The 19,335-nt window shown below is 33.0% G+C and overlaps 1 protein-coding gene across 1 annotated transcript in view; it reads right to left on the reverse strand.

Annotated features, from left to right (window-relative positions):
- LOC139501276 (uncharacterized) overlaps positions 1–19,335 on the reverse strand; it is a 163,805-nt gene that overhangs the window by 18,052 nt on the left and 126,418 nt on the right. The window contains exons 163-191 of the mRNA XM_071290312.1: positions 19,002–19,096; positions 17,800–17,985; positions 17,076–17,256; positions 16,385–16,551; positions 15,935–16,062; positions 14,106–14,358; positions 13,220–13,391; positions 12,755–12,998; positions 12,103–12,220; positions 11,237–11,415; positions 10,687–10,846; positions 10,261–10,458; positions 9,489–9,725; positions 8,960–9,119; positions 8,318–8,559; positions 7,618–7,748; positions 7,150–7,303; positions 6,504–6,725; positions 6,060–6,153; positions 5,687–5,810; positions 5,040–5,188; positions 4,631–4,764; positions 4,128–4,400; positions 3,467–3,757; positions 2,953–3,101; positions 2,380–2,521; positions 1,492–1,595; positions 986–1,189; positions 178–352 (exon numbers count right to left, since the gene is read on the reverse strand). Of these exons, the coding sequence (XP_071146413.1) occupies positions 178–352; positions 986–1,189; positions 1,492–1,595; positions 2,380–2,521; positions 2,953–3,101; positions 3,467–3,757; positions 4,128–4,400; positions 4,631–4,764; positions 5,040–5,188; positions 5,687–5,810; positions 6,060–6,153; positions 6,504–6,725; positions 7,150–7,303; positions 7,618–7,748; positions 8,318–8,559; positions 8,960–9,119; positions 9,489–9,725; positions 10,261–10,458; positions 10,687–10,846; positions 11,237–11,415; positions 12,103–12,220; positions 12,755–12,998; positions 13,220–13,391; positions 14,106–14,358; positions 15,935–16,062; positions 16,385–16,551; positions 17,076–17,256; positions 17,800–17,985; positions 19,002–19,096 (5,066 nt within the window). The remainder of the gene's footprint in view (positions 1–177; positions 353–985; positions 1,190–1,491; positions 1,596–2,379; positions 2,522–2,952; positions 3,102–3,466; positions 3,758–4,127; positions 4,401–4,630; positions 4,765–5,039; positions 5,189–5,686; positions 5,811–6,059; positions 6,154–6,503; positions 6,726–7,149; positions 7,304–7,617; positions 7,749–8,317; positions 8,560–8,959; positions 9,120–9,488; positions 9,726–10,260; positions 10,459–10,686; positions 10,847–11,236; positions 11,416–12,102; positions 12,221–12,754; positions 12,999–13,219; positions 13,392–14,105; positions 14,359–15,934; positions 16,063–16,384; positions 16,552–17,075; positions 17,257–17,799; positions 17,986–19,001; positions 19,097–19,335) is intronic.

Consider the following 19,335-nt stretch of genomic DNA (forward strand, 5'->3'; position numbering starts at 1 on the left):
GATCTTTGATGAACCTTTATATTAAGTAACAATGCCTGACATCGAGCAATAACAAATGTATTTTATTATTTTGTATTAACCAATTTTTTCAGGGGAGAATTGTCTTATGTATACCCTATATTTTCAAACAAATTATTTAAAGCATAAAAAATTTCTTCTTGTGTATTACAAACTAACCTTTAGCAATGTTGGGAGAATTAAACCAAACACGATCGTGCTTAAAATCCCAGCCATCAACAACTTTTCCAGGAGTTGGTTTGGTCATGTCTAATAGTATTGGTACTGACTCGTCTGTTATGGAGAGGCCTGCTCCATTTTTGATGATAAATTTCACACTTAGTGGTTCTGATTTCTATATAAAAAACAAATAAATGTCATAAAATCAACTTTTACTTCTAGCAATTTTCTTATAGCACAATTCCATTGGTTAAAAAGAAAGTGTGTACATATCTTGTTTGTTATCCAATGTTTCAAACAAACAAAAAATCTTCAAATTAGAAAATATTTATTAAAATATGTAGATGTTTTGGCAAATGATAAACCTATCCATGCACCAAAGATCAAAGAATAAGGATTTAGAACAACTTCACCATGTTTCAACCATATCTCCATCTGAACATCAGGAAGTAAATGCAGGTTCCCAAAAAACATAGCATAATATTGGTAATCAAGATTGTACTGTAAAATCTATGAGAGGTGGAAGCACATTTTTTTTTCAGGACATCACAACAAAGACTTTAGTTTTGGGAGAATTTAGGATTTTGCTGGTATTTTGCGGAATTTAGGATATGGTCTGTATTTTTGTGGGAATTCAGGATTTGGCCTGTAATTTCTCTTGAATTTTAGATTTACCCTCCTCAGGACTCAGAAAAAAATTTCAAGATTCAGGAATTTTTTTCTCTGGAATTCTAGGATGACACCCCCTCATTTAAGATCAATAGAATAAAACAGAATAATAGATCATTCTTACAACAAAACAACTTACATTTAGAGTAAGATCTATGAAGCTATAATCTGTATAATTATTTGACAAGGTAATCCAGCTAACCACCATTTCAGACTCGGCAACTTCTGAACATGATTTATTTCTCCATAGTGATACTTCATATGTGGCTATATCAGAAACATCATCTCCATATCCCTCCCAATACACATGTACTGAGGTATTTGATTGAGTGTATGTCACAACCTGAAATGTCAACAAAAACATTAAATTCGGATCCATTTCAATAGATTTGTATTTAAATTAGTTTTTACTAAGCACATTGGAATGAAAAATCATGTTTTAAGGAGAATAACCTTTCCAAAGAACTCATAAAAAAAACTGGAATATCAAGTTACTAATTGCTTTTTTTTCTGTTATTTTTTATAACTTATCAACAGAGTAAAACTAAGATGTTTTTGAGTGCAATGTATTTTTCTAAAATTCCGCCAAAATTTAAAATCACAATTTCCCTGTTGCTAAATATTTGCGGCCATAATAATACTTACCATATCATAATAAGGTCCAGCTTTTATCCTTCCCTGGTCTGGTGGTGTTGAGTCAACAATGAATTCATGCATGACCATACCACAAGCTCCAGATTTATCAGCACCTTTGGAAGAGAAAATAAAAATAGACATGAAATAATTGCTGACACAGTGATAAGTCTTGTCTGTATGATCTATTTTCTAACATTTTTATCAATCATTGGCTTTCATGAAAGGTGGGACACCAATGAATATACCAAAGTAATAAGTGAAGTTTTCAGGTTTACTGTATTTAGCCATGTATAGTACGCAGTTGTGTATCCCTTCAAAAATATGAAAAAGTTTTTTTTCAAATATATGCCTATACCAAAGTATTGTTTTCCAATTGTTCTGTTGGTTGATAAAGTCTAATATTTGATTTCGTCAATTTTTACATTTTTCCCCTTTTAGAATTTACTGTGGAGTTTAATATTTTTGGAATACCTTTCACCTAAACGTGATCATTATTGGTCATCAGTATAATGGACTGCAATATTGACTGACCAATAAAAAGTATCAACAATCTTAATTACATCATCAAAGTAGGATTATTCAAATAATCTTGCATCAGACTAGACTTACCCATAGCATACACATAATAAGTGGCTCCCTGTGTCAGACTAGACTTACCCATAGCATACAAGTAATAGGTAGCTCCCTGTGTCAGACTAGACTTACCCATAGCATACACCTAATAGGTATCTCCTTGTGTCAGACTAGACTTACCCATAGCATACACATAATAGGTATCTCCCTGTGTCAGACTAGACTTACCCATAGCATACACATAATAGGTATCTCCTTGCGTCAGACTAGACTTACCCATAGCATACACATAATAAGTGGCTCCCTGTGTCAGACTAGACTTACCCATAGCATACACGTAATAAGTGGCTCCCTGTGTCAGATTGAGCCCATAGATCGTTGTAACAGTGTACTTGTTAATATTAGTGACATCATAATCTGTAAATAATTGTTTCTTCTCTTCATCTGTAGCTGAACCACCATCAATCTGTGTAAAATGGAAGATATTAAATAAATCATGCCTTAAAAAAAGGATGTGAAAAAAAAGATTGTGCTTTTAAATGTTCTAAATTTAACACGTAGAAGAAGACATATAGACAGTGCTTTAAGGCATTTGTAGGCTAATTGCCATTTTGTGATTTGATAATTATTTGAAATAACTTGCAAAACTGCTAAGTATTGTTCCTTAAAAGATTCCACTGTTTTCTATATTTTGGACAACCTTTTTGCTTTGATAAATATTTGATAGTCTTGATTTATTCATTTATTTTCTAGAGTTGATGCATTTGGAGAGCTTAGCACATTGTAAAGAAACTTGTGTCTTGTAGACAACTGTATTAGTCTTTAGGTGACATTTGGTTTGGCATACATCCAAAATCTTTGTTTAAGTTATAAATGAGATAATAATAAATAACTTACATATGCTTTACAGTTAGTGTTATTGGCATCAGAGTTGTTTGACAAAGCCACGTAATACATCAAGATATCTAACTGAGATGTAAATCCTTCAAACTGAATTTCTAAATATGTGTCTGTAGGAATAAATTTCTCCATCACAAATGCTCCACCTGTAATTTAAAACAAATAAACAATAGTAATGATCATTTTCAAAATCACTTAAATCCTGATACGTACTCATACTTTCTAATATATATATATATATAGTTCATGGAAAACATACTCTTATAAACAGTGGGTAAATCTTCCCAACAACTCCGACACATTCATTTTTTTTTAATTCATTTATTTATTTTATCTTTTTATATCTTAGACAAAAAAAAATTGCGCCAATAAATTTTATTTTATTTTACATCTTATGGTTTATTTTCCTTGTTACAGTTATTCATTTATTGTTATGTTAAGAAGTATATTATTTCTATATAATATGATATCAGAAATATTTGTTACTCAGTATACTATTGTGAAAACTTACCAGTGACTCCTCCATCAAATCCTACCCTGAAACCATTTGATGTGACTGTTGCCACAGAATATGATGCACTGTATGCCTTTACTGTGAAGTAGTAGATACCAGTAATTGGGGTCAACTCAAGGTCATAGAAAATGGTAGTTTTGTTTAGTCCTACATTTGTATATGGAACAACATCATCTCTGGTCTTGGGGAATCTTCTGTCTGTTCCCACGGCAACCTCATAGAATACTACTTCCTGGTTCGGATCTTGTGCATCCAACTGTGCTTGGTCAATTTGTAATCCAGGGTTTCCTGTAAAATTTTCAATAAATTAAATTCTTCCTTCAATAGCATGTACTAGAAGAAAGTCAAAGATTTTTTATTCTTTCATCCATATATTGCAAATTTTTCAATACAGCTCTTCAAAGCAATTAAGATAACAATCTTGTAAATGAACATTTCTCTTCCATGAAATCGGTTTGAAAACTTTTCCTTAATTCTCTCATTAATTAACCTTCATAGATAATTTCCTTGACTATTGACTACTTTAGTCTAATGTACTTAAATCAAATATTGTATCATTAGAGAAAAGAAACCAAATTATTGCATTTTATTCTTATTATCAATTCACTGACTCTTTGTCATCAAGAAATCACTAATACTAATCATTGAGCAAGTTTACCTGACAACACATCCACTTGTTTCATGGCATCGGCAGGTAAACCAAATCCATCCCAGTTTGCATAGACAATTTTATTGGATGGCAAGTAGTTAATATCATAGCCAGTAACATCTCCATCAAACACCTTTCCAGGTAAAAGTGGATTTTTCTCAATAGTGACACCATCTGATCTTAGAATGTAGGTGTAGTTTAATTTATTGGTCACCTTCACTAAAGAGTAGTACATTTTCCCATTTTCCAATGATAACCCATCTGTCATACCATCCGTATTCACTAAAAAAACATAACAGAAAGATTCTTAACTTAAATATCTAATGTGATATCAACTTATATCAATGGGATAAAAACTTGTCATATAGAATTGATATGTCAAAAAGTTATTACTCCTTTAAAATGCAATCATAAATATCAGTGAGAAAAAAATCATAATTAGACTGATAAATATGTAGACCTTACATAATTCCGAACAGTATATTTTGGTTAACCATTAAAAAGCAACTTACGATTCATTTGCAGCCAGTCTTGTATAACAAGACCATCAAGTCTTTGGATCTTCCATTCATAGGCTGTAACTGGACATGGGTCACCTGACATATCCCATGATGCTCTGTAAGTATCATCACCAGACTGGAACTGACTATAAAAAAATATATAATATCACAGATTATTACACTTCATATCAAAATGCCAGGTTTTGATTGGTTACTATAAAGGAGATAATTAACTATATCCTATGATTAATTCCCCTCACTTCCACTTGACCAATTGAACACTTTATCAAATATAGATGGTTGTTATGTACAAGACATTACTTTGAGTTTGAAATTCAATAGAAAGCAATAATAGAACAGTCAGTTTGATTGATTAAATAACACATAGCTGAGATGGTGATAGAGCAGATTGTTCACTTACACATCTCCTACAGAATTCTCCAATACATCAGCAACCCCTACATGACTGAGGGGGTCCATTCCCTGACTGAGATATGACATATACAGTCCATTGGATGTGGCTACACTTGTCAGACTAGCTCCGTTGATTCCTTTTACAGAAACATAAACCTAAAATATAATAAATAAATAAATATATAAAAAAAATACTCAACAGATAAGATCAAGATGAAGAACAACAGTAAAAGCTACAAGCTATAAATTTTTATCTTATAGTTAAATTTTGGGACAGGTTTAAGGCACATTTCTTTTTTCTTTCACAAATATTACACAAGTATATATGTAATTGAAACCAGGGTTTTCCTTCGCAGTTCTCTGAGTAAAAAATTTGAGCTTGAAAAACTAAATCTAGCATTTTGATTGATTGAATTCTGATACAGAGTATGATAATTGTACTCAAAATGTTTATGACCGCAACCCCAAGGATAACTTATTCTAACTTATTCGTATTTCATTTAAAAAATAGATTTATATTAATATGTGGCTTATTTACTTTTTACCTTTTTTAAAAATAAAATTGAAGGATTAACAGGAGATGCGCATTATACACAACTAAATACGGTATATCATAAATTTTAACTAAACTTTTGAAAATAACTTCAAACTTACCACTCTATAACCAACAAGATTGAGAGCACCAATTGTGTAAGATCTGACTCCATCTTCTAAATCTATGTCAAAGAAAGGTTTGATTTGTCCACCACCAGGTGTTGTTCCAAGAGCTATCTGGTACCTATAATGTATAACACAGATTTATTTCAATGCATAATATACAATCACAATCAGAACCTGTTGCATTTTGGGTAATATTTTCAAAGCATAGTGATCAGCTTGCAACATCCTGCACAATGTCTACTGAGCCAGTAATTTATAAACCTGAAATCTTAAGTTTATTAAACAGTGAATTAAAATTTGGTGAGTCATTTGGCATGCATGAATACAAACATACTTATAAGTGGTTTTTTTTTTATCTTCAACTGACCTTTGTACTCCAGATTCTGGATCTTGGAATGCTTGCCATGTTGCTGACACTGAAGTCATAGATTCTGAACAAGTGGCATCCAGCAAATCACATTCTACAAAAAGATATAAAAAATATTTAATACATAATAAATACATCTTATTCATCACTTCACAAGTTGAAGTACAAAATATAGTTCTAATGAATCCACTAACATATTAATTCCATAAAAAAGAAAACGTTCAAGAAAAATTATAAGCAGTTGCCCAGAATGTTCAAGCTTGAAGATTGAGAGCTTGTACAAAAAGGAAAATATGAAATTAAATATAAGATCACAAGAAAGAAAACCTTTCCAGATTCCCCAAAACTGTATCATCTTTTATGTATATTCTTAAATTTAACTTATCAATCTTCAGCATTACAGAGATTTATTTTTAAATTACAGTAAAAAAAATATGTTCTTACCATCATCTGTATCACATTTCTTGGCATTCATGGCTAACGTCATCTCAGTGTCTGTGACATCAACCCTGTATGTAGTGTGAAGGTCAATTACTTTACCATACGTTGGTGGTGTCGAGTCTATACCAATCTCAGAAGAGAATGCATAAGCCTCCATGTCAACATAGTTTACTGCCGTCACCGTCACATAGTATTTATCACCATGATGTAACTTGTCTCCAAGACCTAATTAAATGAATAAAATTTATTATTCCCATGTATATATGGTTAAATCAGTGTTTCAAAATATCAACAATTTTCAACTATTTTTCATGATTTTGGGTGGATGAAAAGGGGGTACTATACATAACTGCGTATTATACACAGCATAATACGGTAACGGTAACTCTAAAATATTCAAACACATTGTGGCAGTAAATTGGTTTTCAAAATTAAAAGTGTCAATGTTTGAATGCATAGATCCTTACTAGATTTTAGGTTGCAGTTGGAAAATAAATTGTGAAACTAAGACCTTATTCATATATCATTAGTCCTCAAGTCTGGTATTTAAACAGAACTCATCTTAAATTGCATATTGTAAACCATTATGTATTAATTATTGACTCCTATACAAACTGGCTCATCAGTTTAAGCACGAGTTTCAACTCACCTTGGATTGAATATTGACTCATGTATCCTGGGACCTCTGTTCCATTGTAGATATTATTTGATCCTTGTTGGCTTCCCATTGTTATGATGTATTTCTGTATAGGACTCTGCTTGTCCAGGAAGCCATGCCATGTACACAGTATAGGAGCATTCACCTGTAAACAATAAAGATAAACACATGTATCACTACATTTTTTAATAGAGCCCTTAAACATATATGATATTGCATACAAGAGAAGTCCACCTAGCTGGAAACTTGCAAATGAGTTTACAATCTGTATGTTTTGGTGTAATTGCCTTTGAGACAAATCTCAATCAAATGTCATAAGTCTTTTCTTGTTTTTATAAAATTTTATTTATATCAATGTTTTTTTTAAACTTAGCAAAGAAATTGAAAAATTACATGACTTGATGCATACTTCAATGACAAAATAACATCTAATGCAATTATAAAATTAGTTTTACTCACCCCCACATAATCAGGACAGGAGACAAATCCTTCCCCTGGTGGAGTTTTGTCAATGATGACTGATCCAGTAGCTACTTCAGACACTAGTCCAGCTTTATTCTCTGCCCAGATGCTGATTATGTTTGGCTTTCCTAAAATATATAAGGAGTATTCGTTAATATTTGTAGGGTGCTTATTTTTTCTTTCTTTAAAGTTCATCATAAATTTAAGTTTCCAAGAAATACAAATTTCTGTACTATTGTATGGAGATGGTTAAAGAAATATTATATTCAGGCTGATACAATTTGACCTCATTCCACAAGAAAATGGTACCAATGAAAATATAGAAATTCAAAGTATATATAATATCTTTCACAGAATGATAGATATTTTACATCTTTAATAAGGCTAATCAATTACCAAAAAATGCCTTTTCTCACTTGCAAACTGTTGAGATTTTGAATTATCAACCACATCACATGAACTGTGTGCAGCACCCTAGATCACTCAGTTAACTTGCTACATATATTGGTTATCTATATTCTAGAGAAGTTAAGTACTTTTCTGTCTATTTATATTAGCATTTCTTCAAGGCACAAATCTACCAATAGAATTGTAAGTGAATCAAATGTTTTTAAACAATTACATAGGGGTTAAATACACTATATCACTATTCATCTTTTATTACAAACTATCACAGACAATTTTGTGTCTTCCATACCTGTATCAACAGCAGTCACATGAGCCAATGGTAAAGTACTGAAATCCATGGCTGAAATCTCTACCTCAACCATTGGGGCTATGTCCTCAGCAAATGGATAGGTTCCTACTGAATACCATCCTCGTTCTATACCACTCTCTGTGTCGTTGTATGTCCATTGGGCAGTCAGTGAGTCAGTTGTTGTCTGGTACAGAGAATTACCGCTAGTGATGTCCTGATCTGTTGATGTTTTGTCTGTTAACCTATTAAAATATAAATATAATGTCAAAGTGAAAATATGTAACAATAACAAAGATGCCAATCCAGTGGAATCCATTGTTTTTCCTTGGAATTCAAAATCCCACCGAAATTCAATTAGAATTCTGTTGAACACAGCTATCCACTGGATCTTCTATAGTAATATTCTACTAGAATGACAAGAGTAAATAGCATCATTCCAAGATTCACCCTTAATTTTAGTATCTATGCCATTCAATAAAGGATGACTTAAGTAGAAACAGGATTAAATAAAACAGATTTAGGCCTGTTGCTTTTGAAAACGTAGCATTAGATAAGATTTTAAAGGGGCTTCCTTGGTCCTATGTATGTTTTCATGGAACAACTTTCACTTGTAAATTGCACACACTAAGCTATTTTCCTTACCTGTCAATATTGACTGTAGGTGGTGATACATCAACCATAAAACCATCAGAAGATGACTGGACAACATTTCCACCATTAGTGATTCCCCTGACAGATGAATAATAAATGGTCTCTGGCTTCAATGGTAGTGTGGCATGAGCATGTCCAGAACTTGTTACACCTACAAGTCAGAAAAGAGAATGAATATGATGCTTTCGAGTAATGTAAAACTAATGTGATAAATTAAAAAAATAAAGATACAAAACTGAAGAAACATACTAATTTTGTTTGGCTTATATGGAAAGATATTTAAGGAGCTATGAATTAATATGAAGACAATTATACACAAGATAGCAAGTAATTCCTGTCAGTCAAGATACAACTAACTGAGGGTGAGTATGTCTGGATCTGACAATGGAGGATGAATATGACTCAAAATGAGCAAAAAGCAGACAACACTTACCATCTCCCGCTACATTTTCTTCCTCTGAATGTATAATACCCTCACTCATGAATGATTCAACCCCAGTCAATAACAGACAACACTTACCATCTCCTGCTACATTTTCTTCCTCTGAATGTATAATACCCTCACTCATGAATGGTTGTACATCTTCTCCACCTGGTGAGGTACCTACAGCCCACTCATACATCATCACACCATGAAGGTGACTTTCAAATCCATCAAACTGTATAGTAACAGTGGTGGTATCTACAGTGTAGTCAACGTCCACGCCCAATTCTGTTGAGGTAGTATCTGTTCCATCAGCTCCATCAACAATAAGACCTGTATATAATGTTATAGATTTTAGATAAACTCTATCATTACTTAAGACTTTACTGTTCAATCTATACCTATATAATAGGGTTAATTTAATTTTGTATAAAGGTTTGCATTATACATTTCAAATAAAAATTGGTACATATAATATTCAGCTACTGTGGCTTCATTGTTATTTGTTAAATACCAATTTTGATGGTTTTCATTGGTACAGGCAAACCATGATCTAAATCTTCAACAGATTACAAATTTTCTATAGGCTTGTATGCAGACATTGATAAAAAAATTATGAAAATTGGAACACACTAAAATAAATGAATCCACAGTATGTTTAACTCAGTAGAAACTTGCCTTTATAAAGACATTTACATTTTGTCTGTAATTATATGGAAACAAACTTAAATTTCAAATTTCATAGAGTTTATTGTAGCAGATGGAAAATTTAGTGAAGATAGACTTCAGTACTTGCAGCATTAGATTGTATTTCACATCAATTTAAAAAAAAGTGTTTCTATTTTTCAATTTATGACTAATAAATTACCGGCTCTATCTTCTTCCACAACAACAATAGGAGTAGATGTGATTGACGAGCTGAGTAATTGTGCTCCATTCTGGGCCTTCAGACTGACGTAATACACAGGATCATAGGTAGTCAGGTTGGTTATATCAAGAGTAAGACCATCTATATACACATCATTTTCTGCACCATATAATGTCCAGCCTAGTTTATCTGTTCCACCTTTGAGAATGATACAAAATATGTTATTACAGTGTATACTGCACAGTATGTGGAAACTATCACACTATCATGATTTTAGACCTTGCCTTCATTTGACAAAAATTCTTACAATAAAAAAAATGTCAACAGAAAAACTAATTTGACAGGCTTGGTAGCATTTGAATAGGTCATTAGATACATAGTTAAGCAAAAAGTTATTTCATTTAAATTTAATCTAAAAATATTTACCTGGAGTAGTTCCTACAGCAACCTCATACCCAATAATACCAGACTCAGGGTCAATAGCCAACCAGGCTGCCTTGATCCCTTTTGTACCGGCCTGCCACACATAATTATCAACTTTCTCCTCTACACCAGAAACTAATGTTCCCACTTTCAACCACATGACCTAAAACAAATAAACAAATAATCAATATATGCAGAATAAGAATATTGTAAATCAGAAATTATTGTGAGTTTTTTTAATAATAAATGCACATAATAATTTCTGCATTCAGAGAATCACATGTTAACATAAAAAAAATTCAATCATGTTGACATTCTTTAAGAGAATATTTAAGCCAGTGGTGGATCCAGAAATTTCCATTTCCAGCTCCAGAAATACTTCAGTGATTCCCTAAATAATTTTTCTCACAAATGGGGCAAATCTGCCTCTGAAAGCAATATATTGTTTTTCTTGAAAACCATCTCTGTAAAGCTTTCTCAACATTTAACCATTTTCTTAGCAAACAAGAGGCTCATTTCTGGTAAAACTGTCATTTTAAAATGATCCACTCACAGAAGGTGGTGATGTATCCACTCTAACACTATCAGTTTCAAATACTGCCATATGTCCTGCTTTGTTAAGGGATCCCACTCGGATACTGTAAGCGGCACCAAGGTTCAGGGACATTCCACTGTGAGTGTAGGATGTCCTTGTTGGGTTGCCCAATAGGTCCATCCATTCACCATTAGTAACTGAAACATACAAAAGACATATTTTTTTAAACACTAACTAGAAGATGATTGGATTAAGTTTCTTTTTTCATAATTCAAATGTGAAGATAAAACTAGAAAGAATTAAAGAGACTCACCTTAGTCTATATTGATACTTCTCACTAGGTAAAAAATAGCCAGTCTGCTATCATAAATGGGGACCTAAAATTGCATATTCTTTTTCAATTTTAAGTTGGTGATAATCTTAAACACTTTTAATACAGCTCCTATTTTTTTGGGGATATAACAACAAAAAAGCATTACCTTGTTTAGGAAAGCCTACCTGCATATATCAGCTATCAGATTAAAACAACATTTGTACAAGTTAAATAAATAAATGTGGCATAATTGATGTCCTAGTACTGAGGGGGGATAGGAGGGGGTCTTGATCCCGAAATCCCGGACTTGAAAAAACGAAATCCCGAGGTCCCGAATTTAAATAAAGCAAATCCCGACATCCCAAAATCCGAAAAAAAGGATTCCCGGATCCCGAAAGGGTCAATCCCGAAATCCCGAGCTTAAAAACACCCGATCCCGGAGTCCCGATAAAGGTCCTATCCCCCCTCAGTACTCTGGCATACCATAAAATAAACATTAAAACTAATCTATTTTCATCAGGATCAATTGCGCTCTTTATGCATTTGATGTTTTTTGCACTAGTAATATTACCTGGGACAATTTGTCTTCTGGTACCCTGGTACTTCTCATAAATCTGTATTCTATAGTAATCCACTCCAGATTCAGTGTCTTCAAATTTGAAGTTTGTACTTAATGAAGTGGATTCAGACTACAAAAATAATGTTAAATATTCATGAAAAACAAATTTATATCAAAATGTTTAAAAGAAGAATGTGTCCATATTACACGGATGCTCCACTCATACTATCATTTTCTATGTTCAGTGGACATTGAAATTGGGGTCGAAACTCTAATTTGTCATAACAAAACAAGGAAATTGAAACATTAATTGTTTATTTATTGAAAGACTACATTTATTGTGATGAGAATCAAACAACCTTTGCTGAAATGGAAAACATCAGACATAAAATCATATAAGCCAAGATTGTCAAATATAGGTGACGATATGCCATAATTGCTTCTACTTGTGTGCCTGAGAAGGAGGGAATATATATATTTATGTATTGTTTAGTTCATGATCAAACTGTATTGTTGTTATTTTTTGTTTTTGTCTTATTTATGTCTTATATTGTACTATACTCCTTGTGAGCCCATTTAATGGAAATAAATATATGCTATTTACATAAATATGATGGCTTGGCCTATTCAAATGAAATTCCACTTTCTAAAAACAACCACTCACCTGGAAGTCTATATCATCACCCTGTGTCAAACCATCTCCAAGGTAACTCAGGGCTGGAGGAGTTAAGTCCACAACATATGAATCAGTTTCATTTACGATGGAATTCAAAGCTCCGTTTGTTGTTTTCAGTTCTATCTTGATTCTATCTCTGTGTGCCAAGTGGAAATTAAGCCATTTAGCACTGGTGGAATCGTTACTGAATGTCACCCATTCTCTAATCACCAAGAAGTCGTTAGACATGTTTCTGAAAGAAAGTTTTTACATATCATCCTTATAGTTTGTTTTTACTATACAATTCATATGTATGATAAAATTAATTGATAAACTTATAGGTCAAATGCATGAAATAGACTCGCTTCGAAACTAAAAAAAAAATCCAAATACTAGACATATGAAGATCAGCCGTATTAAAACAATGAATGAATTGGTAAGAATTGATAAACATGACAAAGCATGTACACTTACTGGGCACTGGACACTTGTACATCATACTGTTTAATGGTTGACTCTGGGTCATAGTAATCCTTCCATTGCGCCTCCACCTTAGCCTGACTTGATGTGAAGTCTAAGTCATAAAAATTATCCATCATTCCATCAACGACTTCCCCAGGTACGGGGGCAGATAAATCAACCAGAACTAGTAATAAAAATAATGAGCATGATTTGAGAAAGTCAGTTTTATACTAAATATTTTGCAAGTCTTACATTATTTGATACCCCTTCCTCATTACAAATCATTTTTTGGGGGCAAAAACATTACTGAGGGAATCATCAGCTCAGCTGGCAGTGGTTTGTTTACCTATGACTTGATTTTTTTTAAATTTCTTGACTTCTGTTAGTAAATTTTAAATTGATACAGAAATTTAGTATCGAACTTCCTCATGACAAACACTTCAATTGTTTTGGTCATTTTTAAAGTATTTCTACATCTCCAGATTTCAAATATTCATTTCTGAAGTCATTTTCACAGGGTCCATATGTTTGATTACTTTTTTTACATATTTTGGTAGATTTAGGAAAAATCAAATTTTATTGATACTTGATTCTTTATTTTGGACAAATTTATATGTCTACAAGCTGAAAGAAAATCAGTAATTAATAATGATGGGAGATTTTGGAAATTTCTTGGCATCCAAAACATTAACAAAATATACTGCATAATAAATCCATAACTGTTGTCCTTATCATGGTGTTATTAATAGCTAATCAAAAAATCAGTATGAGAAATTGAAAAACTAAATCCATTTAATACTTAATACATTTCACTTTATGTGTGTACAATATTTTTTCCATCACCAACCCAAGTCGTTTAAGCACCTGTACATTTGTTAATAAGTGTAGCTTAAATTACCTCCATTTGAAATTGTAGAAATATTCAGTTGTCGAGCTGCTCCATTATAGGCCCAGACTGTTGTATAGTAAGTCTTGCCATGCTCAAGATAAAATCCTGGTTGCAGAATAACGCAGGCCTCATGTGACTTCTTGTTGACTTGTGTCAAGTTTGAAATGTCAGTAACATTTTCTAATGGTTCAGAACCTACGCTAACCATGTAGAATGAAATTCCAGATTCAGGATCAAAGAAGCCTTGCCAGTTGGCACAAATCTGTCAAAAAACACATAATAATAAATCAATGAAATACATTGGCTTCATTGGGAAAATGACGTTTTATTTAACCACTGAATAAATAAATTATGTATAGGTTTTCCAGTGGCAGATCAAGTGGGTGTGTTTTGGGGTTCCCCCCTTCTTTTTTCTTTTAACAATAACTGCTTTTGAAGGGGTTCATATGGTTTGAACCCCCTTTAAAAAAATGGCTGGATCAGCCCCTGTTATCTTATTATACTAACTATCATAAAATAAACTGTTATCACAGAGATATGTCTCGGTTTTTTGTAATTTCGATAATGCAAATGTTGAAATAAAAAATAGCAACACTTTAACATGTAAGTTAACAAATATTCAAAGTCAATGAACTATGATTGAAGGTACATGGCTAAACAATCTCCATGGAAATGAGATGTGCCAATGCTAATACAACTGCATACCAAATACCATTGACTTATCATGAGTAGTTCTCTTTAAACAAACCTAAACACAAACTAATACATGAAAACTAACCAAAAGTTTCAAAGTCAATAGACCATGACTGAGGGGGCGGGGTCAGAAATGAGGTTCGCCAATGATTATACAACTGCATACCAATTATCATTAACCTACGACTAGTGGTTCCCCATAAACTAACGATGATAGTCCGTCGGAAGGGGACGATAAATGGCTGACCCGTGTTAAGAGAGAGCCATATCTCTTGCATGTTAAAGACACCCTTGTAGATTTCGAAAAAGAGTAGACTAATGCCACTACAAGGAAGCACTCGCACCCGCAAAGTGGAAAGGGATTAATATAAGTTGCAAAACTTATTTCCCAATCCACTATAAATAAATATGTTTAAAATTAAATTAAAAAAAAATAAACTGACCTAATCACAAACTAATACATTAAAACTAAGCAAAAATTTTAAAGTCAATAGACCATGAATGAGGGGGCAGGGCCAAATAATCTCCATGGAAATGAGATATGCTGATGCTTATACAACTGCATACCAATTATCATTACTTTACCACTAGCGGTTCCCCATAAACTGACCTAATCACAAACTAATACATGAAAACTAAGCAAAAGTTTCAAAGTCAATAGACCATAACTGAGGGTGCGGGGTCAAATAATCTCCATGGTAATGAGATGTGCCAATACTTATACAACTGGATACCAAATATCTTTGATTTACCACTAGTAGTTCACCATAAACTAGACCTAATCACAAACTAATACATTGTTGACGCCACCGTCGCCATCGCCACCGCCACCGGAAACAGCATACCTATGTCTCGCTTTTTGACTCTGTCAAGCAGGACAATAAAACTGTCAAATCTTTTGCTAATACAACTTATATCCATTGAAAAAATCTTTTAATGCCATTCATATTTATTTTATATTCAATATACCGGTAACATAAAATGACATCTTGAATTTAAACAAGACTATGGCTGAAGATACATGGTCCCCCTTCTCTTATATTGGTGTAAATATAGGAAAAATTAAACTTGAGGAACATTTCGAGGCTACCCAAGTCTACCCCATTAAATTGTCTATAAACAGACAGAGGAATGTGAAAGCTTACCACGTCTGGATCTTTTGTGAATGCCTGATCAACTCCATAAGTCTGTCCATCATAAACGATGCCTGCAACTGGAGGGGTTGGGTCCACAATGATTGGCTGGTCTGCTGCTCTAATTGTTCTCAGGTCCACTGTAATTAAAATTCAACTTCATATACAATTTGTATTGACTATTACAGGGGAAGTTGTTTTGGGGTTTGGACGACAATTTATGTAATTTGTGTCTTTCCTCTTTTTGCATCAATTATCTCAGTATCTCCAAAACAATAGTCATGACATTTAAAATATTTTCTTTTGTAATATTTCATCATTTCAAAATGGGTAATACAATACTATAAAATGATAAGAAACTTAAACAGATTTTGACTTTTGTGTATGCCCTAAACAATAGTATTTTCTGACACATACATGATAAAATCTTTATAAGTTGTCTTTGAAATCACCAGGACTCACCATTATTTATAGCTTTGTTTTTGACCCATATTGGTATACCAGCTGTAATTGATACAGTAAGCATAACAAAATCGCTGTAATCTAGACGTGTCCATGGAAGTTCATAACAATCCCTCTGGGTGAGACCAAGGCAGCAATCATTATACAATATACCTGACTCAGGATCACTGAAAAACATAACATAAATAGATTAATATATAACCGTCTCTTTGGACAAGACAAAGATGGCAATTCAGGTTGACAGCATGCCAAAGTCAATAATATAAAAGAACAGAGTTCCAATGTCCCCCATGTTGCACTTATTCTATATAACAAGGAGCATAACTCTTTAAAAAAAGTTGATCCTTTACCGATCAGACAGACGGAGAGACAGATGGAAGGACGCCCCGTAAATCCATATTTAAGGTTCCTTGCAATGCGTTATGCAGGGTATAATAACCCTGTTCTTTACTAGAAAGAATTACAGAGTGAGATTTCAAACGTGCAAGGTATAAGTCTGCAAATAAACATGTTATAATTTCTGACTTCAAATCAACTATTCATTGCTCATATATGTGTTTAGCTAGCTAGCTGGCATCAGTAATCATAAATATAAGTTTATTGTCTGACCAAGCTGCAGATGAAAACCTCAATATTTCATACTAGAAGACAGTATGGTACCATAAGACTAACAAAATTTTTTAATACTTACGATGAATTGTGTCTGTAGGTCAGGTTATATTGGAATTCATCATACCCAATGTTATATAGCTCATATATAATTGGAGGTGAATTGTCAACGATGTAAGGGGTTGTGTGGCAAACAGTTGTTGCTAAGGGGCCTCCATATTTGACTCCATTCATAGCTCTTACTGTGAGGAAATATTGGTCATCTGCAAATATAACAGGCCTCAATTAGAATTGATTCTAGCATTTACAATTTTTTTTTACCTTTTAAAACTTGTTCTATTGTATGACGACCTACTTAAATTTTTAACTATAAATAAGGCAAACTCCACTAGGGAATATTCACCTATCAAATGGTATACTTGGAGAACTATTGCATGTCCCTTTGGTACCTTAAACTTAACGCATGCCCTTCTGAAAAATTATACACTACATATACTTTTCACAAAAGTTTCCATATTTCAGGATTTTCCTCTGCCATATTTTATTTGTTTTGTGTTGTCTGGTTGCTGCCTCCAAACTCCCTATCTGTATGATTCTTATAAATATATTACATCTAGCTTTCATATTCAGGTAGTCAAATATTCAGGTAGTCAAAAGAAAAACTTTTAAAATTTCTTTGTTTATATACATATAGTGAAAGCATTGATTTTGAAGTTAAAATGGGCATCAGACTTATAGTGGGAATGACTCCAGTACCAACAGTAATAAATCTAGTTATCAAAAGGTATCAATCATTAGGAAAATACCTGGTAGCTGTGTATAAGGTGCTGGTATAGGACTTATCATAGCACTGTGTGTCCACTGAGATATGTCAAACAGATGAGCATGTGGATCATGATGATCGTGGATGGTTTCTTCACAGATTTCAGTTCCAACAGAAATGGTGATAAAGAGAAGACCACTTTCTCTGTCTTCAAATCCATCCCAATTCGCTGAAAAACACCAAAATACATAACCATTAATAACCATTATTAAAAAATTACAACTTTCATGTTTTATGATTGTCATACAATGTGTGGAAAGTCATTCTATAAGTAACATGTGTGGAAATGCATTGTATAAATAACGTGAGTCTAAATGCATTCTTAAAACAAGAATGTGTCCCAAGTACACGGATGCCCCACTCGCACTATCATTTTCTATGTTCAGTGGACCGTGAAATTGGGGTAAAAACTCTAATTTGGCATTAAAATTAGAAAGATCATATCATAGGGACTAAGTTTTAAGTTGATTGGACTTCAACTTCATCAAAAACTACCTTGACCAAAAACTTTAACCGGAAGCGGGATGAATGGCAAGACGAGCGGACGAACAAACAGAACTGACAGACTAATGAACAGACGGACAAATGAACGAACGAACAGACCCACAGACCAGAAAACATAATACCCCTCTACTATCTTAGGTGGGGCATAATAACTTGTGAGGAAAGGCATTATATTAATAACATGACACATGTATGTTTCTGGCGTAAAAGGGCAGTGATCTTTTTTATTAACACATTTTTTTGTAATGTAAAATGTTTAGAATGCTATGACCAAAGCACTATATTTTGTGAATCTCAAAAGTAGTGATGAACCTTGGAAGGTTTAGAAATCCAAGTCAGTTCCATAGGGTTTTGATTGCATTTTAAACAATCTTTCATATATTTCTTAGGTAAAAGTGTTTATCATCTGTATCTTCTTCTTCTCCTATATCTATCACGTTTAGGAAAGCTAATTGATGTTTCCAAGTTTTTGGTCTTGATTGTACCTTACAAAGGTTACAGTGAACAAATTAATGTGAGCGAATAAGAAAATAACTTGATTAGGTCAAACATTAATCTTCTTTCATATGAATACACCAACAAAACTAGAAAATTATAAAAAGGGCTTTTCATAATTTATTTTTATGAAAATTGGTTGCTATACAGTATTCAAGAAACCTGTGAATCATACATAAGTTTTACCTGAGATATAATTATTTGCTCTTGTATACATCATGTCATTCATAAACATTGGTCCATTGAAAACAGCCAATGATTCTGGTCCATCTTGTATTACTCTACAAAACAAAGATAAAATGACAGTTTTCAAACTGTAAAATCAAGGCATTAACTAACCCTTCAAATTCAGGTTCAACAAATGTACTATAACAATACACCTGCCAAGTTTTGAAAGTGCCCATGGGGGTTTTAGTGCGCAACAACAATTTCAATGGTTACAATTCTTTGCGACGACTATTTTGCATGTGCTGTTTTGTGGTCTAGAAAAAGTGTCATATTTGTAAGATGAGCTTACATG

This window comes from Mytilus edulis, chromosome 13 (genome assembly GCF_963676685.1).
Source record: "Mytilus edulis chromosome 13, xbMytEdul2.2, whole genome shotgun sequence".
NCBI lineage: Eukaryota > Metazoa > Mollusca > Bivalvia > Mytilida > Mytilidae > Mytilus > Mytilus edulis.